The sequence below is a fragment of the Neovison vison genome, chromosome 11, assembly GCF_020171115.1.
Source record: "Neovison vison isolate M4711 chromosome 11, ASM_NN_V1, whole genome shotgun sequence".
Lineage (NCBI taxonomy): Eukaryota > Metazoa > Chordata > Mammalia > Carnivora > Mustelidae > Neogale > Neogale vison.
In genome coordinates this window covers 102,026,578-102,053,267 of record NC_058101.1, presented here as the reverse complement: position 1 = coordinate 102,053,267, position 26,690 = coordinate 102,026,578, and the positions used below count along the sequence as shown (strand labels likewise).

Below are 26,690 nucleotides of genomic sequence, written 5' to 3'. Positions count from 1 at the left end.
TAATATGCAGAATTCATCAAAAGCCAAACCACTGAAAGATCTCATACCAATGCATATAACAGTGCTGAAGGGAAAGTTTACACAGACTTTAAAGTGATTTTAACCTGTTTTACTGCAGCTTAACAATTATTTCACTTACTTATGGAACATAAGGAGTAACATGGAGGACATTAGGAAAAGGAAAGGAAAAGTGAATTGAGGTAAATTGGAAGGGGAGATAAAACATGCAAGACTGTGGACTCTGAGCAACAAACTGAGGATTCTGGAGGGGAGAGGGTGGGGGAATGGGTGAGCCCGGTGATGGGTACTAAGGAGGGCACGTATTGCATGGAGCACTGGTGTGGTGCATAAACAATGAATCTTGGAACACTGAAAAAATAATAACATTTTTTAAAAAAGAATTACAACCTATTTCACAAGCAAGGTACGCAAGGAACAAGTAAGTTAACAACACTCCAAGTAGAATCATTCACCAACAACTTTTTGTAAAGGTGATTAAAATAAACATCATCCAATATTTATGTTAGTTTCAGTGTTGAAACTTTAAACTTCATTATTCTCCTCATTCATTATAAGTAATTTCATCTCTATTCACTATCCTAGGAAGTTAAGCAATAAGATAGAGATACATTTAGCAGAAGGGGGTGTTTATTGAAGCCATAAGTACTTCTCTTAAAAAAAAAAAAGTCTCTACTTTTCTGGGTTAGGTGGAAAATATCCAAAACCTTGATGTTTTCAAAGATGATGAGTAAGCAGGGAGATATCCAGGTTTATTTATTGGGAGAATATTCCAGAAGGTAGGGATATGACAGTGGGAAAGGGGTTCATCATTAGTTGAGAAAGAAATTCATAAAATCTTTATCTACATTCTCTAAGGTCAGTTATACTCTTAGACAACTTTCTCTAGTACTGTTTTTCATAGTGTTGCCAAAAAATGACCTCTGAAAGTTACTTTTAAAGTGACAATATTTTTCAGAGGACATGTTCAAAGATGTCAACCCCTCTCTTGAATTTCATCTGCAGATATCCCACCAGAATAGAAATCCTTAAATTATACTAAGATTCTCATTTTTCTTTTATGTTACTTTTTATTTTTTTATTTTTAAGTATTTTAAAATATATTTGACACATGCAAAATATATTTAAGTATTTGTAATTTATCAAACACAACTGTGAACCCATCTTTCAACCCAAGAGCTAGAACAATATCAATATCTCGCCTCTATTTAGTATAGCTTCTATATACCAATTACCTGACTCCCCCCAAAATGAGCTCTATTCTCAAATTATTTATATTGATTTTTCTGTCACTGTTATATATCAAAGCTTCATTCATGCTCACTTCTCACCTATAGTTCATTTATTTATTTTCATGGTTTTATAACACTCCACAATATTAATCTACCATGATTTATATATCCATTCTCTTGTTGAAAAACTGGATAATTGACTTTTTTAAAAATAATATAAGCAATGCTGCTTCATCCTTTTTATACATATCTTCCGGTGCACATGAAAAAAAGCATTTTTCTGGGTTATATTCTTAGGAGTGGAGTTGCTAAGTCATAGCATGTATGAATATTCAGAATTACAAGATATTGCCAAGTAGTTGTAGTAATTACACTCCCCATGAACCATGTAATAAAGTTCTGTATGTATTTCTGCACATTTTGTATTAGTAAGGTCTTAATTTTTGATCATCCAATATGTATGAAATGGAAGGTCAATATCTTAATTTGAATTCTCTTTGTTATTAATAAGATTGAGGTCTAATCAAATATTTCTTGGCCATTTTATTAACCTTCTGCCAATTGCCTGTTCATGTGTTTTTCCTATTTTTATTCAATTTTTTACCTTCCTTTTCTTTTCTTTTTAATTTATCTTCCAATATAGTTTACCTCTCTTTCAATTCTTTGTTGATTTATAGGGATTTGTTGAATATTCCAGACACCACTCCTTCCTTCCTCATATAAGATTTGTGCTGGCTGCATATGCTTAGACATCTTCTAGCCAGTGGTCTGTTTTCTACTTTGTTTATGGTGTTACTGGGTAGGCCAGTGTTCTTACTTTTAATACAGTCAAATTTTTCTTTTTTTTTTTTTTTTCCTTTTGGTTAGTGCATTTCTTTTAAAAAAAAAATCTCTTCTTACTTTGAAGATATTTACCATATTTTCTTCTAAAACTTTTTATATATTTTTTTCTTTTTATTTATAAACACTAACCCATTTGGAATTGATTTTTACATGAAGTAAGATAGTATTACAATATCAAGTTTTTCCCATATAAATACCCAATTTTCCCAGCATAGTTTTTAAATGGTCCCTCCACCTCTTAGTGGTTGATGTTCCAATCTATATCTAGCCTCTAGTGTCTGTTTCATTGGTTGATTTGTCAATATCATAATGTTAATTTTGTATTTTTCATCTCTCTTGAGACACAGATACTAACTCTTGTAAAGGAGATTACAGAATAACCTAAATTTTAGACAGAAGAGGATACTTTTAGTTACTGAAATGAAATACAATTTCCCTCCAATGTCTGTGCACCAATATGACAGATAAATCGTATTGGTATTATGACAGAATAAAGGAGAAAAATTTGATTTTTATGATAAAAATTGGCACTATGATAAATGGTGTGATAACAATATCATAACCTCTTGTGTGGTATCATTTCTCCTTTCCCTAAAGAATACTTAAGGTTTGTCCTCCCAGAGAGTCAAATTAAAGCAAAGTGATTTGAAAGTCTGAGTTTGGGAAACTAAGTCACATCTCAGTATAAGACTGCTAGAGAACATCATAGGCAATCCAAGAAATCATTCTCCTGTGTGTTTAGTGTCTACTGCTAACTATATGTGTATCATAACGTAGAGAAAAACTAAACAAACAAACAAAAACATTTGGAAAATGTCAAGAAAATATAGATGATATATGGGTTTTAGTTATCTAGTCACTGTAAAAAAATGATTGAAGAATCCTGTCTTACTAACAAAGAACAGGATTTACAAAGTGTTGTTGTTGTTGTTTTTTATAGAGTATGGCTAATGAACTCCACTTCAGTAATTTTTCCTGTACTGGCAAAGGCAGACTTGATAACTGAATTGATTTCCAAATTTTTTAAAGTTTTGAATTTATACAGATAAAACACCTCCTAGAATATAAACTAAATATATTTCCCCCATTTGTATGTATGATGTTATTTTTCTTGGAAGGTCTGCTCTGCCCCATGTGTATCTTATTCAGTCAAACTGAAATTCCAAGTCTCTTTCCTGTGAGCTACTATTAACTCATACCTTTGTTGAGATGCCTGTTTGATCTATGGATATGTTTTGAAGATACAACCAAGGTGATTTCCTGATAAATGAGGGAAAGAGATAAATTACAGAGGAATCCAGGCCTTTGGTTGAGGAATTAGAAAAAAAAATGAATTTACCATCAACTAAAATGAGGAATCAATGAGTGCAACAGATTAAAAAAAAGGAAAATATGGGATTTTGACATGGTCAGTATGAAATACGTGTTAATGGAAATATTAGTTTGGCATCTGGATATATTATTCTGAAGCTCAAGAGAGGTTTTGCCTAGAGATACAAATATGGGAGTCATTCGCATATATTGGTATTTAATGCCATAAAATCGTGAAGGAAATTACTGTAAATGGTAAGGATTAGACGTCATACTGAGACCAAACCGAAATTAAAAAACTAGTTTGTCATGATTTATCCTAAGTAGACTGTGTTATTTCTTTGGTATATCTATTTCACTAAATACTGAATTTCATAATCTACGTTGTAATGCAGTCTAGAATCAATATCAAGTCATTCTTATAGGATAAATCTTTACTTCTTGGAAATCAGAATATTTCTTCCATATTATATTATCAATGGGAATGGTTGAATTATCTTAACACAGTGGTATAAAATCACTTCTGTGTAATAAATTGTAGTTCCTCCTTGAGGTGAGTAATTATGTCTGCTTATCTAAAGGCAGAGCCAATGCATTATGTAGGGCACACCTGAGTAAAAATGAATAGCTTTTCACAAACAAGACATAATAATTTTCAAAATTATATTTTGTAAAAGAGAGAACACAAGAACACAATCTAAAGCTTGAAAATGTGATACCATCTAACTTCCCTCATTATTTCCCGGAATGTTTTTCCTACCTAGCCATATTCATTATAAGCAGTTGTTAGGGGCAGCTGTTACTAAGATGGAAAGAAATGGGAAAGTTCTTAAATATTATACTTTCTTTAAAACAAATAAACAAACAAACTTCAAAACATCTGGGCTCTGCACTGACAAAGAGTTTTGGAGAGACCGAAATAACTATGTAAGAGATTATGCAGAAGGAATATCAACTAAATTTCTTCTTTGTTGCTTACAGTTTTGAAATTGCCTTTTACTTTCACAGTAGTTTTTGTCAAATGCTATGAAAAGTTTAATGAATTTGTCTGGCTTTTCTCATTTTTAAACCCTGAAGATTACTTAACATTGGAATGTGGTTGCCTGATATTTGCCAGTGATTAGGAAAGCCACCCATTTGATGTAGAATGTTTAGCTTTGTTTGTTTATTACAACAGCATTTCCCCCTCCACGGGACTTTCCCACCCTTCTGAGAAGTACCCAAAATTCGAAGAGGTGAAGGGAGGAGGCATGAATGACAAAACACAATATAAAGGAGGAAATCAAAACCAAAAAGTTGGCTCAAACTCTTAGGACAAACCCCACGCCCTGGACCCCAGCTAAATATGCGTTAGAGGGTTGTGTTATCACCTTAGTCAGAGCTGTTCCTGTTAGGCCAGTATATCTGTGGTCACTAGAAAATAGCATAGCCAAGTCGTACTGCTCCCTAGAGGAAAGTGTGGTGTCAGAATTTCAAGAAAGTCCAAATCATGACACCTGTGTGCCAGATAGGCCCAGCTGCACATGTGGGCTGGGCAGTGCCGCAGGACGCCATCTGCTCAGCATATGGAATGCCAGTTCCTTTGCCGAAGATGGGTTTGAAGGATGGGATTCTTTAAAGAGGAAGCTCACAGCTCGACTGTGACATCCTTAGCCTTTCTCACATTTTAAAATAAACAATTTTAGGAAGAGGGGATTAAAGGCTTATGTCTGAGGGATGACAAGTTGGGTCTATGGCTAGCTCCAGAAGAAATGCTCAGAAGTTCTCCTTCAGATCGGCATTTGGCTTTTCATTCTGGTGACTGATGAAGTATGACTGTAAATCTCAGAAAATTCCAGGTGCTAAGCATGTGCACATTCCAAAAATGCTCTATGTTCTTATCCCTGGGTTTGCAACAATCAGACCAACAAGGGAATAGCTCTCTTCCCGAGTCTTTCTGAAACACAAGAAGATATTTGGCCCACACCTTGACTTCCTGATTGTTAATGAAAATCTGGACAGAGAAAACAGGGTGAACAATCCAGAATCTATTAAACAATTAGTATTAATTGCCTTTGCTTCCCCATCCCAATAAATCTAAGATTTAAAAGTGTATAAATTAACACTTCTTTGCAATTTGGGGGACTGGATTTCCCTCAAACTATCTATATTAAATACTTGTTTAGCAATCTATTACCATTTGCCAACCATTAGTAATGGATCAGGTATTTTAAAAGTTTATTTTTTTCTTTAATAGATATTTATAATCTCCTCCTCTTAAAGATTATGGAAATTTGGGTTTATTCTTCAGAGATGAGAAGATAAGCACTTTGGCAATGTTTCTAGGTTTACAGGCACAGTTGTATGAAGTTGTCAAGCTCCTAAAAACAAAACAAAATAAAATCTCAATATGGGGAAAATAAACTCATTCACTATTTCTTAAGACTGGTGGGAAAATGGAAAGGAAACTTAGATTTCAAAATATAGTTATAAAATATATAAAATAGATATAACATAGTGACAAATAAATTTGCAGTATCATCCTAAAAATGCAGTAACTATAACAAAGATTTCACAAAACCCATTCGATAGATTCTAATTTGACCAAGATCAGAGTATTCACCTTAATTTTCAGGCACAGGAATCAACAACTCATAATCTTAATTAAACCAATAATTAGACCGACTTGAGAAATTATTTTCAATTTAGATTTCATGCCACGGATCATTTTTCTTTCTTGGTTCATGTAAGGCCTGTTTTAGTAAAACATGCTAATCTGTTTCTGCATAATTAAAAAATATCTTGTATAAGAAATTAAGCACATAAAAAAATAATCAGATAAACTTGCTAAACTAATTGCATATGGAGTTGTGCCAGTTTCCAGCCTCAGTGATTGGATTATGTGTCTCCAGTTCTTTTTTAATTCTCCTACCCTGCCCCCCAGTAACCACCAATCTGTTCTCCATAGCTACAAGCTTGGTTTTTGTTTGTTTGTATGTTTGCTGGTTTCTATCTTTTTTAGATTCCATGTATAAGAGACATCATACAGTATTTGCATTTCTCTGACTTATTTCACTTAGCATAATGCCCTTGAGGTCTATCCATGTTGTCACAAATGACAGGATTCCATTCTTTTTATGGCTGAATAATATTCCATTATATCCAAATGTTCTATTTATGGCTGAATAATATTCTGTTTTATGTGGAATTTCATATAGCTCCCACTTCTATGAACAATTTCTTTATGCATTCATCCATCAGTGGACACTTAGGTTGTTTCCATATCTTGGCTATTGTAAATAATGCTGCCATGAACATAGAGGTGCATATGTCTTCTTGCGTTAGTGTTTTTGTTTTCTTTGGATAAATACCAGAAGTGAAATTGCTGAATTATATGATAGTTCAATTTTTATTTTTTGAGGAACCTCCACACTGTTTTCCATAATGGTTGCATCAATTTACATTCCCACCAAAAGTGCACAAGTGTTCCCTTTTCTCTACATTCTCATGTATACTTGTTATTTCTTGCCTTTTAAAAATAATAACTATCCTTGGGGCGCCTGGGTGGCTCAGTGGGTTAAGCCACTGCCTTCGGCTCAGGTCATGATCTCAGGATCCTGGGATTGAGTCCCACATCAGGCTCTCTGCTCAGTGGGGAGCCTGCTTCCCTCTCTCTCTCTGCCTGCCTCTCTGCCTACTTGTGATCTCTGTCTGTCAAATAAATAAATAAAATCCTTAAAAAAATAATAATAATAATAACTATCCTAACAGGTGTAAGGTGATATCTCCCTGTGGTTTGGATTTGCACTTCCCTGATGATTAATGACGTTGAGCATCTTTCATGTACTTTTTGACCATGTGTACAATGGCCTGATAACCCGATAGCCATCTAAATCTCATTCATTTAAAAAAAAAATTAAGTGGTCTCCCTACTAATTCAGCAAGGCAAAACCATTCTACATTAATACTGTAATCAAATTACTCTGAATTTTTTTTTAGAGAACACAAGTAAGCAGAGTGGCAGGCAGAGGGAGAGAGAGAAGCAGGCTCTCTGCTGATCAGGGACCCTCATGTGGGGCTTGATCCCAGGACCCTGGAATCATTACCCCAGCTGAAGGTAGAGGCTTTAACCCACTGAGCCACCCAGGTGCCCCCAAATAACTCTGAATTTTAAGCTAAACCATCTCAGGACCACAGACACCATATGCTGAGCTTGCTCATAATGTAACTGTTCACTTTTCCAGCATCTTCTTCTTGCCTGTCTTTCACAAACATTTACTGAGTGCTCTGCTCACGACAGAAGCTTATAAGGCATTGAGAAGATTAAGTGAGATACTATGAAGTTCTTGGCATGAAGTAGGTTCTCAACAAATATTAGTGGCCCTATTTTCTAGAAGCAAGATATCATGTATTGCTCAGCGATCTGACCTCACTAATGCTGGCTGGAGGATTTTGTTAAGAGTACACTAGAGATATGGTGAGTGCTGTGAAGTGTGTAACCTGGTGATTCACAGACCTGTACCCCTGGGGCTAATAATACGTTATATGTTTAAAAAAAAAAAAGAAAAGAAAAATTTAAAAAAAAGAGAGTACACTGGAGAAGTATAGTGATACCACACTTAATGTCAGACTGCATTATTCATGAAGAAGCAATGATGATGATTGAAAGGTCAGCCTATTTTTCCTGCTTGATTTTGTGAATGAGTCATAAGTAGCTCTGAATCATACTCTTCCTTTTCATGCATTTTAGCTGCAGATCACCACTCTTTCAAATCCTTATACTAAATCCCCTTATGATGGTTGCAATGAGCTCATCATTAAGCCTGAGAGATCTAAATCTGATAATATGCATCCAAAACCAATAATTTGTTCATTGCTTTGGTCACCCTGCCTTGATTCCCTAAGATATTTTAAATGGCCCTTGAAAATTCAGAATATCTTGGTCCCTACAATCAGAACATTCTCTCTAGTTAGTCTCCGACTCTCCCAGAAGTGGAGTTAAAAACAACAACAATAACAACAACAACAACAAAATTACTGGTGAGGTTGGGCTACATTCTTCTTCACTGATGTTTATTAAAACCAGAATTATGGTTTTTAGTCTAACCTAATTTTTTTAAGTCTCGAGACATCAAATATAGTTGCTATTTTGTGTTGAAAACTTTTATTTTTCACACACTCCAATTCAATTTGTAATCAATCACTAGGATGTCAGTGGCATAAGACCTGAGTGCCGGTCACTTGTGCTTTTAGCAATAAGAACCAACAGAGACTAAAATTCAGTTACAAAGTGTTGCAGGTGGTGTGGCCAGGACCTCACTGGAATCTAAGTTCAAGAAGATTTTTCTTGTTAGAAAGAAATTTTTTTCTCTGAAAAGTGTTGGGAAGATAGCAGCAGGGCAAATAAGCAAGCAAGGAAATTTATAAGGATTTCCAAAGAACATTTTGGAAGCATTGTATTAATTTGAATTGTTGCAAGAACATTTTCACTGAAGTTAAGCAGTTTATCTCTGAAATTTTAATAGAATGTTTGCATTAAAAAATAACTTTTGACAGACCTCTTTGTTTTTCAGACTTCAGTGTACATGATTTAACTAAGTGGCATATAAAGTCATGTGTATCGCCAGACAGACTCTAGGGAATTGCCCTGGGTTTGATTTGTTTCTGCCTCTTCTTTCAGGAAAAGAGTGGGTTTTGGGTGGGGAACATACTGCTAGCTTGCACTCATTAAATGCTTCCTGAACACCATGATCCTATGAGAAATAGTAACCATATTACATAAATTCTGACCAGGTTCTTCTAATAGAAAAGACCTAATTATAAGATAATATAACATATATATATATATTTTTTATTTTAAGACTATAAACCCAATTGATGGTTTTCCACCTTAAAGCAATCAACATTGAATGGTTTACAATTGAAACCACAATACTGATTCCATGACTCAGAATGTCTTTGGAACTTTTTGGAATAGCTTTCAGAAACTACACCACATTTCTTTGACATCCTTACCTTCTGTGGGGTTTTTGGTTTATGGAAATAACGTAAAGCCACTCAGAGCCAAGTATTTTAAATGTGGTATGTTAATCAATATGAATAACATTGTTTGTGGTCATAAAGTTATGACTTAAACATGTAAACTATTTCTGAAGTTAGTTCCAACAGAAAAATCTAAGTGGCAATATCAAAAGAATGAGTTCTCTGCAGAGACTAATTTGGAAAACCAATATTTCAGTGTGGTTGTTTAAAAAAATCTATGACATCATTTTAAACTTGTATCTTTAACAAGTTTCTTCGTTTGATGTATTTTAGCACACATTCCATCTCTCTTCCCTACCTGCAGTAAGATCTTGTCTACTTTACTGAACTCACCCTCTCTGCAATTCTATTTTTAGGTCACCAAACTCCTACCCTCCTACTAATGCAACTTTGTTATTTCTTGCCATTCTTCTAATTCCTCCTAAGCCTGCCTCTTCCCACTAATGTTTCTTTAGTACTTTATAAGTGATAAAATTAGGATCAGACCTCCTCAGGGAATAGTGAGGCATTTACAAAGAAAAAAAAAATCTAAATTTAATTCCTTGCAAAATATTTAGAAAATAAAAAGCAGACACCCCTCTTTACATTATCACCATAATGTCCAGCATGACCAGACTTTTTTCTTCACTGTTTATAGAGATGGTCTTACTCTTCCAGGTCAGCCTGACTGTTCATCAGGGAAACAGAGTATAATCTATGAAGAATGACTAAAATTATTTGATTACATTTTCCCTTAGTAAGGAAGGGATCTTACATAGAAATTGATATCCAGGTTTGTTTTATTCATGCTTCACTTAAAACAGAACTCGGGATGTTCCCATTTTTAACATAATTAAGGTTAAGATAATGAGATAACGAAGCCATGCAATGTAAGTGTTCATTCTCAGAAATCTTTATAAAAAGGAAAACACAGCAGGTTGTCCAACTTTCACACTGTATTGGAAATGAACTGGATCATTTCATTGGAATGAACTGGATCATTTCTGGATACCTCTTTCAATCTTAAAATTCCAACTGGATTCCACAAGAAGACTGCTTTTGTTTGTATGGCTACCTATTCCAAGGACCCAACATGGCATCTATGTCAAACGAATGTTTGTTTACTATAATTATAGCTTCTAATACACCTAAGAAGTAAGTAAGGAATTAGCAAGTTGATGGATCTAAAGAATTTAATCACATCTGAATTCTGAAATGTACCAATAAAAATTCTCTAGCTGATTTCTCTGGCTTCCAATTTATATGAAGCGGCAGCATGGCATAGTGATTGAGCAGACAGACATAAGAAATACTGCTTGAGTATAAATCCCAGCTCTTCCACTCAATAATTATGTGACCTCAGGGACAAAGTAGAGAGAAACAAGTAATTGATGATGTTGTATGCCGTGTCAAGAAGTTTGGACTTCTGGGGGCGCCTGGGTGGCTCAGTGGGTTGAGCTGCTGCCTTTGGCTCGGGTCATGGTCTCAGGGTCCTGGGATCGAGTCCCGCATCGGGCTCTCTGCTCGGCAGGGAGCCTGCTTCCTCCTCTCTCTCTCTGCCTACTTGTGGTCTCTCTCTGTCAAATGGATAAATAAAATCTTTGGAAAAAAAAAAAAAAAGAAGAAGTTTGGACTTCTGGGGCGCCTGGGTGGCTCAGTAGGTTAAAGCCTCTGCCTTTGGCTCAGGTCATGATCCCAGGGTCCTGGAAGAGAGCCCCGCATCATGGGGCTCTCTGCTCAGCAGGGAGCCTCCTTCCACCTCTCTCTCTCTGCCTACCACTCTGCCTACTTGTGATCTCTGTCTGTCAAATAAATAAATACAATCTTAAAAAAAAAAAAGCTCACCTTAGAAGTAGTATAGAGGAGAGTTTAGAGAAGTACAAAACTGTTATAATATTGTAATAGTCCGTCAGGAAACGGTTATGGTCTGAGTCAAAACAATGAATATTAGATGATAATAAAGCAGCAAAAGAGTTCAATATTATGGAAGAAGTAGAATCCTATAAATTAGAGAATAATTGCTTTAGAGCAGGGATAGAAATCCGGAAACCTAGACTATTTTTAGCTTAGACAAATGGCTGGGTGAGATTCCAACACTTGTAACTATGAATGATCAGAGTTATTACATTGTTCACTAGGAAATGCCTCCTTAGCAATACAATATGTTTCCAACAGTTCTGAAAATACCCACTTTCCTGTTTGAAGATTTTTGACAAAATGTTCTTTCCTCTGTCACAGTCCATGTGATTCACATCCATACAACTTGACTCAGTTAGCTATTTCCCTGAACTTTATCCATTCTGAATCCCATAACCTATAATGTGTCCAAAATATGACCCTCAAGTTTAATTTCAGAGCTTTAAAAATATTCTTACTTCTACTGTTAAGACCCTTATCAAGACTTTCTAAGGTAGAACATATAACTAGTAACACATCTCTGACATGATAGAGAAAAAAAAAAAAGGTATAGAGCTCTCCTTGAGTATCATGGACAGGATATTCTTTGTTTTTGTTTGTTTATTTGTGTGGTTTTTTTTAAGATTTTATTTATTTGATAGACAGAAAGAGATCACAAGTAGGCAGAGAGGCAGGCAGAGGGAGAGGGGAACCAGGCTCCCCACTGAGCAGAGAGCCGGATACAGGGCTCAAATCTAGGACCCTGACATCATGACCTGAACCAAAGCGGAGGTTTAGCCCACTGAGCTACACAAGTACCCCATGGACAGGATATTCTAACAGCAAACAAGAGAGCAGTTTATAGCATGCAAGAATAAAACAAAAACAGAAACAAAAACTAAGTTTTAATCAGAAAGGTGAAAGTATTACCGCTGGCACTGAAGTTTTTAAATAAATCCAAGAAAATGAAAACAGATAGAAAAAAAAAAAACACACGAAACAACAACAAAAACAAAACCCTTCCACTTTTAACTTCCTACTTACAAAAAGAAAATCTATCAAGACACAAACTGAATTTATGACTCCAGAATCACAAAATCCAATTAAATTAGCTCATTCTTGGGTCGATTTTAACTAATTCATGTTTGTCCTTCATAAACTCAGAATGGAAGGTTTTAATTTTGTTTTTTACAAAATAATCTCTAATGATATTAATAAGCAATATTTTATATTTTGCAAAAGCCAAGGAAAATACAGTGTTATTACTGTGAACTAACATTTTACTGATGAGATAACTAAGGTTTAAAGGTATCAGATGATTTCTTCAAGGGCAAGTATATAAAAAGATAAGCTAAGCAAGTCTTCCGAATCTATATCCCATGCTCTTTGAGGTGCACCTTCTATCCCACAGAGGCATTGTAAGTTTCTTCAACTGCATTTTCTCAGAAATAAAGTATGAAGGTGCACATGGCAAACACCCAAAAAGAACAATACTAATGTAGGATAACAGATTCTGAGTAAACATGTCTGAAATATCCAAGTATAGCATGCAGCATTGTTATTGGTCACCTATTCTTGGAAGTAGAGAGAGGCAGAGGTTAAGAAGGTCTCAGGTGGAGAGGTCCCCCACATATAGGCCATTGTGTCAGAGGCTGACACAATGTTGCAGAAGAGAAAGTTGGAGAGGTCTGAGACACTGCATACTTCTGTCCATGAAAACCTACCTGCTCTGCTTTCTACCTCCCCTTACTGGGGCTGACCGTAAAGTACTGCTGATCTCCAAGCAGAGTACCCTGAGTTCTCTGCAGGGTGAGTATCAAATGAGGCAGAGGTATTCAAACCACAGGTTTTGATCAATCAGTTCAATGAGTCATGACCAGCATTTTAGAGAGAAAGAGAGAGAGAAGAAAAAAGAACAGAAGACTAGCATAGAACGGAAGAGAAGGGCTAAAATTTTAAAAATGTCTCACTGCATTACCCATCATAAGAATATTTGTTTGAAGCTTTTGTTTCAGGGGTGTGTGTGTGTGTGTTTGTGTGCTGGATCACAACATAAAGTGTATCTCTTTTTGTGCACTGCCATCAGAAAAATTTTAAAGCCATTGACCTCTATCCTAGATGATGCTTGGACAAAGGTCAAGCAATCTGTGTTCCCAGAGCCCACCATTATTTTCTCCCCTTCTTTTGTGTGTTTCTGCTGTTCCTGCACAGACTCTCTCCAGCCAGGCTTTTTGCTAATCATGTCACTAAGTATCATGACTGAAAAAATGAGCAAGGACAATACATGCAAAGCCACTCTCCTTCATTAATTTTGTTTAAATCCTACTGACACAGTTGTCATTTTGACAATACATTTTGACATATAAAATTCAGAGCTGAAAAAGAGCTCTCTATATAATTTATCTCCCATTAGCTTTGAAACAACTGAATTTAATTCTTCTGTAGAGCTTTGCTATTACAGATTTAACAGAGAACATTGTTTTTGATTATTTGGAAGACTTGTGTTAGAAGTCAAATAATTGAAGTTCCAGGAGAAATTTTTTTGTCACAGGCACTGACTGTAGTACATTGGGGCAGATCAAGAAACATCTTCTAGGGCGCATGGGTGGCTCAGTGGGTTAAGCCGCTGCCTTCGGCTCAGGTCATGATCTCAGGGTCCTGGGATCGAGTCCTGCATCGGGCTCTCTGCTCAGCAGGGAGCCTGCTTCCCTCTCTCTCTCTGCCTGCCTCTCTGACTACTTGTGATTTCTCTCTGTCAAATAAATAAATAAAATCTTAAAAAAAAAAAAAAAGATACATCTTCTAGTGTGGTTCCCTCATACACAAAATGAGTTAAACTAGGTGATTTCTACTGTATCTGTCAGCTTCAACTATGCCCACTTTAGTCTGTGGTACAAAGTCTTGATATAATTTTTGATAAAGCTTCTCTTGGTTCTTTCCATAAAAAGTTCTCCATCTTCGATAATAATGAATAAGTACATTTGAAGAATCCTCTTACATAGTTATCAAAACACGTTTAAGTCTGTCAGGTTGAAAGTAAATGTTAAGGTTTTCCCACACTGAAAATTAACAATTATTTCTAAAATATCAAATAGCATAAAAATACTCTGTGGTCAGTAGTTCAAGCTACAAAAATAAACATTATATATTGTTTAAAATGTGCATGTACATATTATAATATGTAATGTTTAATAAGTATAAATTCTAGATTTGTGCACATTCTAATCAGACATGAGTTGTTTTAACAAACAGGTCTATCATAGAGAAAAACTGTGGAGGCTATTTAAATCCCAAGCACTCAAATATGTAGGGGGTTCATGGGAATCTACACAGCTTTCTTTCATCACCAGTGAGTGATGAACCTACCAGGGCATGAGAAGAATTTGGGCAATGAGACTTGATTCTTATGGCCTTCATTAGACTAACCTAGGGTACTTTTTACCAGGTTTTATTGATAGTCTGAAAAATCATGAAGACTTGGTTGTCTGACTCCTGACAATTCAAAGTTAGACATAAAATGTATTTTTTATATATGTTTGTTTCTTTCTGGAAAGACTTCCCAAACTGGTGAGCAGGTAAGGGGGCTCAGGAGTTCAAACGAAGGGTAGATTTCTGCCTATGTGACAGATGGTTCCAAAGAAGGAAATCGTATCAGCAAAGGAGAGAGAGTGGACCAGAAAAAGAAGAGGACTAAGGAAGGGACTTGAGGAAATATCCACATTTATGGGCAGAAGTTTGAGGAGGGATCAGTGAAAGAAGAAAGAAAGAAAGAAAGAAAGAGACGGAGGGAGGGAGGGAGGGAGGGAGGAAGGAAGGAAGAAGAAAGAAAGGAAGATAGGAGAGAGAAAGAAAAGAAGGAAGGAAAAAGAAAGAGAGAGAGAGAAAGAGGAACAACCCAAAAAGGAACATGGAACTATGTAGCCACAGAAGTAAGGGGATAAATAAAGTATGAAGGAAAGACCACAGAGTACAGAGGATGATTTTTGGAAAGAAGACCTTGGATTTCCAGAGATAAATTAACCCAATGCCTGCTGAGCCAAGTTTCAAAGGGTTAAGATGAAGTGAAGCTAGAATGAGCAAGTGAAGACCATTATTTGAATGTGAGCTGTCATTTCAGTTAGTTTTGAATGACAATTCCCCCACCCATCCTCCCATTTGAATGTAGTCTTCTAGCTCATTATCAAATAGAAACACCTATTGGCAAACAGCTCATTCCCGATACATTAAAAGAAATTGATCACATACTTCAATAAGATGACTTTCACTCTTCATTTAACATTGTGAAGTTATTTCCAAATTACGTACATCATGAAAGAAATAGCTCAAATAAAACAAAGAAAGTGAAGGGAATGGAATGGGAATAATGAGCTCCAAATTTCTGAGTCCTCCTGGTAGGACAGCCGACACTCAAAGAGGCTTGTAAACCTTCCAAATTCTCAGCAAGCTCTTTGGGCTCCAGACTGTGCAGAAAGTGTCAAAAAACCTGCCTTTGCAGAGGCTATCTTACTTTGGAGAATATCAAATTAATGCTGTTGGCAGCAGACTCTAACATGTTGTTCAATTATTTTGGTTCCTGTGGTTAAATAACTAATATTGCCATGCCCGTTAGGACCTTTACTTACTGCGATTGTATTTTAATGTCTGCTGTACCCTGGCTTCTGTGTAATTCCACCAATTACTCAATTACATGCTATTTTGCTTACTTCGTAATAGACAGCACTGACTTGCCATCCCTATGTTCACATTTGATACAAGAAACGTGATAACATACTTTTGTGTTTATTTATTTTGTCTTGTTTTATTTTAAATTCCAGGCCTTGGTGTAATTGAGTTCATTTGTTTCCCTTATGACATCACATGCATTTATTTAGTTAGCCCTGCCCAATTTGTTGGGAGGGCAGGGAAAACTGTACAGCCACTTTCTCTTTCGTGCCTGAGCCCTTGGCTTACCTACTTCTGTAATGGTAGTAGTAAGAATGACATTAGCACAGTAAATAAGTGTCCTTTCCTCTCCCTCTGGCTCAGTCACATAAGTGTTATTACTTATATGGTTGCTATTGTTATTGTATCCTACTTTACATATTAAAAAAAGAACCAGAGATTGAAGTGCCTTTTTCTTTTTCTTTTTTTTTTTTCCATTTTATTTCTTTTCAGTGTTCCAAAATTCATTGCGAAGTGCCTTTTTCAAACACATTAAGTTGGTCAGTGGGTCAAAAGTTAGAACCTATTTGGAAACTACAGTGCTGTGGTGCTGCTACAGGTCCTCTCACTCTCTGAAAGGCAGCTAGGAGGAGTCCAAAGTGAGAAAGATGCGACAGCAATAGTAGGCTCTCAACCTAGATAATTTTTCCCTATCTGAGCGGAGTATGAGGGATGCCAGCCAAACCAACTCAGAGAAGTCCCTGAGAGGGCCTCTACCTGTTGTCAGTGGGTACCAGGGGGCACTCAGATGCAGGAAGATGGATATTGGGGAGTGTGTTTTGCCTTTCTCTTTTTAATGCTGTGTGGCTTATGCAAACTGCATAACCTCTCTGTGCCTCAGGAAAATCATTGTTTTATCCTTTATAAAATATTTCATTATTTTTAAAATAAGGATGATAATAGGACTTGCTCCTTGAAGGGCTGTTAAGAGGTTCAAAAGAGTTAATTAAAATGAAACATCTGGAGCAATGCTCACTCACTTCCTTCAGTTCCTAGAAAAAAGAACCTTCTTAAAGCATAACATGGAGAATTAACATCTTTTAGGAAATGTTTGGATAGATCTACCATTTTAAGAAATCAGTCCTACTAATTGTGATGCTTTGGCTTGTTTTGCCACTTACTGTACTTATTCACTCATTGATTTTATGTATTTGTTTGTTTTAGACAGGGTGGGATAGTTAAAAATCATTTTGATTATGAAATATGTAACTATTCTCTATACCAAATTATAATATATAATGGAATCAATTAATTTAGCACTGTAATATATTTAAAAGGATATCTGATGCACATTTGTACCTGTTATTTGTGGAGGTAAGAGAAGTAATGGGCTTTTAAAAACACTACTTTTATGTTTTTTTCTGATTTCATTTCTACATTTATTATTTGGAGCACATAGGTAAATCTAGACTAGTATTAAGATCTCATAAATATAATCTGTTATACAGATCCAGTGGTTGTGGAATCAGTATCAAAATAATAATTCTGTTTTTTAGTGCCTACATAAGCTAATTACTTGAGTTAAAATACATCATTTTAGATCTGCTATTGAAATCCCTCTGCCTTAAAGTTTTCTCTGATTCAGTTTATAAGGATTTATGGGATGAGCTCTCCCTAAGGACATTTGATTAGAGGCTGGTATCATTCAAGTCATTGGTTTGAACCCAAAGAAGTGGGCAGTGACCCAAAGTCGCTAGCATGAGAGACTCGTTGGGAAACTACTACTTAAAATATTTGGGTGGAGACTTTTCTTCCTGTGGACAGATGTTCCTATCAAAAAAATCTCCCGTATTTTATATTAGTTGACCTCTTCATTTGGGAGAATGACTTAAATTTGTCCTGAAAAAAAAAAAAAAACAATAATTAGAGAAAAATATGTTGCTGTTCTCTAGTTCCTGGCAAGACCGGACAGAGGAAGAAGAGAAAATTAACCTCTGCTTACCTTACACGGTAATACTAAATTTTCATTATTCATTCCCTATTTAATCTTTCTGTGCTATCTTAAAGCAATTCTACACAACGCAAAAATTGATCCATTAGCTATTATTAATTTTGTTTCCTTTTGCATCCTGCCAAAAAACTAGGAGCAGTTTTATCTCCTTTGCGAATGAGTACAAGTAACTAGAGGTCTAGTGAAGTAAAATGACTTTAAAGAACTACCAGGGAATCATAGGTAGAAATAAGATTACAATTCATTTTGATGTTACATCAATATCAAAGAATGAATAGCCAGAAAAGAGTGAGTCTAAAATGTAAATATATTGAGTATTATAAAAGACCTCTGTAATTTAACAGATTATTTTAATATCTACTCAAATTGATCGTGCAGGAAAAAGAAGAGGAAGTGGCAATATTCTCCTAGAACAGAATATATCAATTCCCTTTCTATTACATTGTTTTCTCTACTTTAAAAACTATAAGATCTGAAACATCTTGGGAGGAGTTTGCTTTAGTGGGGAGTACCAAAGAAGATTCTGGTAGGGTCAAAGTCACAGCTGGAGTGAGTTTAAGTAAACTTGTCCCTTGCTCTCTCTCCTCTAGCACAAAAATAAAATGATAGATGCTCAAAGACTATCGTTAAAATACTTTTCTTGCTATTCACAGGGTCACCTTCCACTTGTACCAACGATCAATATTTCTCTATTATTCACAGTGAAGGAAGAGGAATCTTGCTGTGGATTGTTTCAAAACCTTTCTATTTTGGAAACTTTAAATTTTGAAAATGATTTGCATTCCCGACTATACTTAGCGTCAGTTGATGTCCAGAGGAAATCGCATATATTTACTCTCTAACAGGAGAAAGTTGGGCTGGGGTTTAAAAAAAAAAAAAAAAGTGACAGATAATTTCAAAAAGCGAAGTGATCACCTATAGAAAATAGACTATCTAGTTTATGTATAGTTGATTTCATAAGTGTTTACGCATACAAGTAGATGTGGCACTTTTATTAAAGAAAAGGCAATACACAAATATTAGTGCTTTCTAACAGACTCCCTCAAGCTTCTGTTCCGATGCATTTCAAGCATTCTTTTTTCACAACACAACTTCATCCAAACCTATCCAAATGTTACATGAGAAAATCATGGAATCTAAATTTTTTTCAAAGCAGTTTTCAGTTTCTTTTTAGAGACACATGCCAGAAAGCTTTATTTACATTTAAAACAATTATTTTCCACTGTTCTATTCAAAACTTTTAAAAATATTTTAAAATCCTATAGCATTACATTCAAAGTAATATGCTTATCTCGAAAAGGCAAAGCAAGAAGTAAAGAAGACTAAAAAAAGTAATTTCAAGCACAAATCCAAAAGGTATTTCCATTTACCAAAAAAAAAAAAAGTGAACTGCAAAGATAAACTGAGTTTTTAAATTGCTTGCTTTTTAATTTGTTCTTAACGGTGGCCGATAAAATTTGATTACCTCAAACTCCAGGGGTGATGTTGAGCAACAGTGTACTTATTCAGAATTCATGTATCCATGTATTGAAGGTTTTATTTAAAATTCTTTTTAATTTAGAACATTTTCAATAATCTCTTTAAAAACTGAAATATATTGACATGTATATACATTAGTTACAGTCCACAACTTAATTTATCCCATATACCTATACATATATACACTATCCTTTAAAACCCGTAAGCAATAGCTGAAAAAGAAAGTCAAATTAAAACATATGTGTGAATAATTCAGCAAAATCATTTTTGCTCTTTCTGTATCAATCACCTGAATACTGTCATATTCAATTTTCTATGTCATTTTCCATTGTAACTTATAACTGTCTTTGAAAGCAAACCTAAAAATGAGAACTGTAACACCTCTGGAGAGCAATCCATTGCCTTTCTGGGCTCTCTAAATCTTTCCTGAAATTCAAAGCCATCTTTTCCAGGAGCGATTTACAAATAATCCACCTTGCCTCCTGAACAAATTGAATTCCTATATTCTATATAGGAATATATTCTATATTCAATATTCCTAATTCCTAATGCCTATATCCTATATTCCTTAGAATGTTTACTTCATATGAAAACAGACTACATTGAATCAAGAAAACATTGGGGCCCATTTTTCTCATTTTCACTTTTATAGATTAATGAATTACTAAAGTCCTTCAATAATTTATTCTGCAATCACAATAAAATCTTTATTTTAATTATTCTGAAAGTAAGTCAGAAAAAATAGACAATTATTCAATTTTCACTTAAGGAAAAGAAAACCAAAGACTAAGTTTCTAAAGTGCCTACTTGAATTTGCATCCTACAGTTTCCTGTTCCTGTATCCTGTATCTCTGAAACACATATATTTCAGCATCAGTAATCAAGGATGGAGAGGAGGAGAAAAATTAAATGATCAGGCCTCAGGATGACACTACATAATTAGCTGGTTTGATCAGCTGATACTTTATTTCCGATCTTCTCAATCAATCATATTTTTCTATTTCTGATGGATAAAGATTCAGCTCAGCTACAATTCAATTCTAGGTTTTGTTTTGTTTTGTTTTCTCCAAAAAAGGATGTGGCATCTTCCTGTTTGAATAGACTTTCTAACTTCCATTCTATTACTGAAAATTAGAGTCCTAAGAATCTCAGAAACCACATAGCTAGTAGAATAAAGAAAGTAAAGAGACACATAAATATTCAAAGAATTCCTCTTTCTACTTCAAAGAAGATAGATTTTTTTGTTTGTTTCTTCATAATAATATATATTATAGATCACCCGCTAAGCACTCGAGAAGCCAGAAAATAACAAAAGATAATCCTATTTTCCATCTATTTTACTTCGATTCAACTCAGTGTTTTATGTTACAACTATCTCTCATAAATTACCATTTTCTCACAAACCCGACATCAAATCTTAAGGATATATACTTAAGGAAATATAATGATATATATTCCACGGAACTGCTAGGTTATGGAGAGTATACAAGAATTTTAACTTGAAAGACGAAAGAAAGAAAGAGAAAGAAAGGAAGGAAGGAAGGAAGAGAAGACTAAACTCATTTGTAAAACAAATAAATTTTCCATCTGAAGACATGCAAATAGAGTTGCAAACTCTTTAAGGAGCAGATATTTGGAGAGAGCAAAAGAGACATATCAAAACATAAGGCATAAGCTAGATTGTGGGTGGCAATCTTCAGTTTAGTCCATGTAACCCCACGGCTAATGACAGTTTTGACATAACTGATAATTTGATTCAGGAACATCAAGTGTTGGGGCCCAGTGGTGACAGAAGCAGAAAGCCTTTTACAGGATCTCACAAATGTACATGGATGAGAATCAAAAGGAACCTCAAAAGATCATTGGGTCCATCCCTCTGCTTGACTGAACTAAATAAACACCTAGCTCTCTTCAACAACTGATAAGATGAAATTTGAAGTCAGTAGCATTGGAGAAAAGGCTTATGATTTGGATCGACAGCATCCTTTCTTTCCAACCTTCGCCTCATCTCATGACAATAGATATCTAAGAGAACATTATGTCCATTACTATCGAAAGTATCAGGATGTTTAGGAGGGAAGAGTAAAAGGGAATGAAAATGGTCACATGAATGTGGAGGTAGGTGCACATGTGTGAGAATGTGCAAAGGATATGTATGCTTGTAGTAAGTATGTGTATATATAGTTTATTTCCCTTAAGGTCTTAAAAAAATTTTTTTGTGTGATTGTAGACTTTGTATTTCTTTGAAAAGATAGCTGAAATGGTTGCCATTTCAAAGCCTAAGCCAAAGAATTTCAAAACCATTTCAAAGCATTCTGGAACTGCAAAACTAGCAAACTTGTCCCCGTGAGAGGGCAGTAGGGGACCAAGCGCTGGGCAACTTTTCCTTCCCTGTCCATCCAGGACTGGCCCTTGCTCTCACCCCTCACCTGCCGTCTGCCATAGGGGCAGGGACAATGGAGGACACCGAGAGCTCACATAGGGGCTGCAGCAAGCTCCTCGGATAAAACAGGGAAACCCGGGCTCCCTGGAGGCAATGAGCCACTTCACGGGTTGACAGTTGTGCTGAGAGGGGCGAATGCTGTTTGGCAAAGGAGCTTTCACTTTTGGCTTCCTACAAAAGGAGCAGAAAGGGGGGGCTGTCCTGGTTCCCAGTGCCCACAAGGCCCCCCTCTCCTGGCCATAGCGCTCCCACCACAGCAGTGCGGAGGGTGCACGCTCGTTATACGGTGTGTATATGTTTGTGTAACATTTTGCAAGCGACTGTCAATGTATCTGTCTGTGTGACAGAGAGACTCCCTCTTGCAAAAATGCATCCGGGGTCCACCTTGCTATATCGCAGGCACCCCGGTCGCCCGCGTTAAGATGCTGTCACTGTCCCTTCGTCTGATAGCTCCCACCTGAATGATTTATTTATGAGGCTAGAGAAGTGAGAGATGGAGCGTCTATTCAAGTTTTCTGCCTGTGACCTCACTTCTTTGAAGGAAGAAAGTGGTTGGGAGGGGAACAGAACCTGAAAGGGGGTAAATTCCCCCTCTAGATTGGAAATGTAACGGTTGAGAGACCAAGATTTGGCCCCTGACTGTTCGGATTGGAAGCCCATTCTGCGACTTAGCATTAGCTTGTGCGCTTTGGGTAAATCTTTTAATCACTCCGTAACTCAATTTTTTTCATTGGCAGAAGGGGAAAAGTAACAGCGACTAGCTCATAGGGTCGGGAAGATTAAATAAAGGTAAGCGCTTAGAATGGTGCCTGACACAGAATCTTTGCTTTGTGTTAGCTGCTATTAACATTACCGTCAGCATTGCCGTGATAAATTTGGAGGACCATTCCCCACCGGTACACACTGGATCTGGATCTTGTACCTGCCCAAGTCCCCAAACAAAGGTGGGAGAACCCCAACCCGCCCGCTCCACGCCCCCCAGCACCAGCAGCCACTAGCCACCCGCACCCACGAAGATCTGCTTCTGGGAACCCCTCCCCAGCTGTGGTGCGCGCCCACACGTGGGGGCGCACTTGAAAGGTTGAGGGGTGCAAAGGCAAACTACACGCTCAAGAGCGCTGGTGCCTACCGCTGTTGGCTGTAGAGTGTATTTGGAGTGTTTTCCTACCTGCCCCAGGTTTTTGCCCTTCTTACTGCCGCCGAAAGCCAGTCCTTGGTATGTGCCCGCTGATCGATTGGCGGCCTGGGCAGGCGTCTCCCCGCCCAGAGAGGACTTGATGGAGTTGAGTTTGGCCCGCGAGCTGCCGAGCTGTGAGCTCTCCACCATCAGCACCGCGGCCAGTAGGAGCAGACAGCGGGACGAGTCCTTGCCCCGCATCAGCGCGGCCATTTCCCGGCGAGGGGTCCCCGGGGAGGCACAGAGCCCGGAGTGGTGCGGATGCAAGGGAAAAGAGGACCCCAACACCGGGCCCCCTCACTCGGGGTGCGGGGGCTCGCAGGCTCTGTTCCCCCGACCCCACTCGGCTTCGGGGGCCCAGCACTGTGTGAATTCAGTCTCACGCCTCTGACCAGGAGCGAGAGCGACCCAAGCAAGACCCGCTTCTCCACCAGGGCAGGAAGTTCTGCAGGAACTGGAAGCAATCAAAGGCGAGGCGCCTTCTCGCCAAGGAGGCGTGACCCGAGGTGCAAGAAGACCCAGCCCCACAGACCGCACCGCTTCAGTTGCTCCTTGCCCCGCACCACGGTGTTCCCGCCGGATCTCCGCCGTCCGGTTCTCTTAATTGGCTCTGGAGGGCCACACCAGTTCCTTCGGTCTCAGTTGCTTTTCTCTCCTCTTTTCCTTCCTGACCCTTTAGTCTCAACCTTTGCAGGACACAGTAATAGCGGGCGCTATTGGGGGGGGGGGGTCAAGAACGCCCCAGACCGGACTGTCGAGATCTGAGGACAGCCGAGGTCTCCCACGCGCGCTGGCACAGTCTTGACGAAGTGTCGCTCCCGGATTCACACCCGGCCGCCTACCGCAGGCAGAGGCGCGGCAATGCCCTGGGAGCGGTCGTGCGCGCCGCGCGTCTCGCTCTCTCCGTTTGCTCTTTCACAGCCGCCCCCTTTGCTTTTTATAGCTTCCCACAGTGGGTTTTTTTTTTTCTCCGCCCCCAATTCAAGAGTGACAAAGAGTGAAAACGTTTCTCTCACCCCCCACGATCCCGCCCCACTCCTCTGCTTCCCCCTGCGGCTCCCCCTCCTGCCTCTCCTTTTTGCCCCCCTCCCACACCCCTCTGCTCTCCACAACAACTGAGAAAATGGGATCCATTCCCAGGGGAACGTGAGGCCTCCTAATTCCTGACAACAGCTCTGGCGGGTGGAAAGACCTTTGGAAACAGACGGAGGGCAAAAGTGGAAGTGGAGAGGGGCAGGTTGCCACCGCCCTTGGGAACCGCCAGCGCCCTTCTTTAGGTTTCCCAACCCATCTCCGGTACTTGACTCCTACAGGAGCACTAGAAAAGCCCCATGGAAGGTTTGGAGAAGTGAGCATCTGGGTGTACAGAGCATGCGATGCGGTCTGTACGCGCAAGGGCCCAAGCTGGGTTTTAGTCTGTGCCTCCCATTGTGTATGTGAGGCTGCGCTATGTTGTGCCAGGGGGTGCCCAACTGACGTGGACGAGGACTTTGGAACTGGGGAGAAGAGGACCAGAAAAAAAGGGAACGATGTTCTTATGCTCACCCGGGAAACGTTTGGAATTTTCGAGTCTCCACCTTTTGTACCCCGCAACTTCACGACCCCACCACACACACGCAGCATACGTTTACGTCTCCGCGGGGTTGGGAGAAATGGGGTGCCTTGAGTAGTGTCGGAGGGTTTCAGTCTCAAAGCTTTACCCGGCATCTTTACTGCGCTAGAGGAAATCCCAAACGGGAATGATGGGAGGCAAGGAAGCCTTGGAGGTCCTGCTTTCCTCAGCTCCCTGCCTCTTAGCCTCTAAGAATTCCCCGGGAAGCCTTCCCTGCCAGCCCCCTAGGCTCCTCAGGTCCGGTCTGCCTCTGAGAAGGTGGAGGGAGGTGCAGAGAGGGGCTGGGACGCGCTGGCGCGCAGCGCTTGGGGGCGCCAGTGGCAGCGGCCCGCCGGGGTGCGGAAGCACTGGCAGGAGACAAGCTGTCCCAGGCAAGCACAGGGCTCGGGTTTGGAGCGGTTTGGTGGTTAAGCGCCAATGTTTCTACTGCAACGGGAAGGGTTGTTTGGGAATTGTTGCATTTATCCTTTTCATGGTCTAACGCCTGTGCGCAGAGAAATTGAGACAGTGCCACAAGTTGGCAGCTAACAACTAGAGAACGAAGCTGATCTCCTGAACCGCCTTATAGATGGACCTGATCTTCAGAGACGGGTTCCTCAGTTTTCATACCTGACGCAGTTGCACACGAGCATGTACAGGAGTATACATTGAACATATTGTCTCTAAGTGAGAACGATAGTGATTCTTTTCCCCAAAAAAGGGCTGAGTTCTAAAGTGTGAATTTATGGCTGGGTTCTCCCAGACAGCACCCGCTTTGCATATTTCCTGCCCTGATCTGTAAGTCTGTCTGGCCTGGAATGCTTCAGTTTCAATTTTTTTTTTTTTTTTTTTTAAACACCACAAGCAAAAGGGCATTAAAATTTAAGGAACCCTCTGGAATCTTTTCTTATCTTTGACTTGCTTTTGTGCTTTCTTAGGTTAGAGATTTCCACATTGATTTTTTTTCCCCACTTTTTAAAAATATCCCTAGGAGTGGATTTGTAAGGACAAATTCCAGGCACTAGTGGAAGGCAAGGAAACTATTAATAAGTACTCGTGATTCACTGTTTACACCTTAAAGAGGGTATTATCTTTTCCTGGGATATTCCAGTTGGAAAACATTTGAGTAAAGGAGAAAATTAAGTTAGAAGACTATTGGTTAGGAATTTTTCAAGAGTATTTTAGAGCAAAAGGAAAATTCAAAAGACAACTAAATATGTAGGGAAGAAGTCACTCTACACCCATTTGAAGGATGTAAATATCCACCATCAGCTAAAGAAGGAACAAATGAACCAAGAGAAAATCTGAAGATACTTTGCCTATTTCCATCAGTTCCCTCTTTCCTTACTTCCAACCAAAGCAAGATCCCATATAGTCATACTTAACTCTTGTCAATGCTCTGCTGAAAAGAAAAATGATATCAAGCTCAGCTTCTTTACTCTCATAAAAGTCTTCAGTTCTGAGTATCATGATAGAGATTATCTCAGAGGCTTACCCAACACCTTACAAGCTCCAAAAGCAAATTTTTACAAACCAGAGTTGAAAAGCAAAGTTCACTTTTATGTGCACAAATATTTTCCCCCATATTTAAAACTAAATCACACTATGGAATAAAATGCTACCACATACATGATTATACCCGAAAAAGAGGTAAAAACTAATGGCAGTCATGATCCAAATGTTCTCTGTAAAACTGTATAACAGAAACAGACACACATAACCCACATGTAGATAAATAGATATGCATACACAAAATCAACTAACTGTAAATAAACATAATACTTTGGATTACTGTCATAACCACACATGTGTTTTCTCATGTATGTTTTTATAAGTACGAAGATACAAACTTCATATTGTAGTTGGAAAAACATACTTTTATGCATTTTGCAATAACATCATTAGGGAGTAAACATATAAAAGCAACACTGTACAGAAGTAAGGATAGGGTTTTCCTATTCAGAAGAAAGTACCTCTATGAACACTTTTTCCTTTGGCCATATTTTCCTTCTTTGCTCCTCCAGTCAGCTTGGTTTCATCAAAAAAAA

At 38.0% G+C, this 26,690-nt stretch overlaps 1 protein-coding gene across 1 annotated transcript in view; it reads right to left on the bottom strand.

The window, feature by feature from the left end:
• DKK2 (dickkopf WNT signaling pathway inhibitor 2) overlaps positions 1-23,264 on the bottom strand; it is a 102,021-nt gene extending 78,757 nt beyond the window's left edge. Inside the window, exon 1 of the mRNA XM_044224341.1 lies at positions 23,043-23,264. Coding sequence (XP_044080276.1) covers positions 23,043-23,264 — 222 coding nt within the window. The remainder of the gene's footprint in view (positions 1-23,042) is intronic.
• Between the last annotated feature and the right edge of the window lie 3,426 nt (positions 23,265-26,690).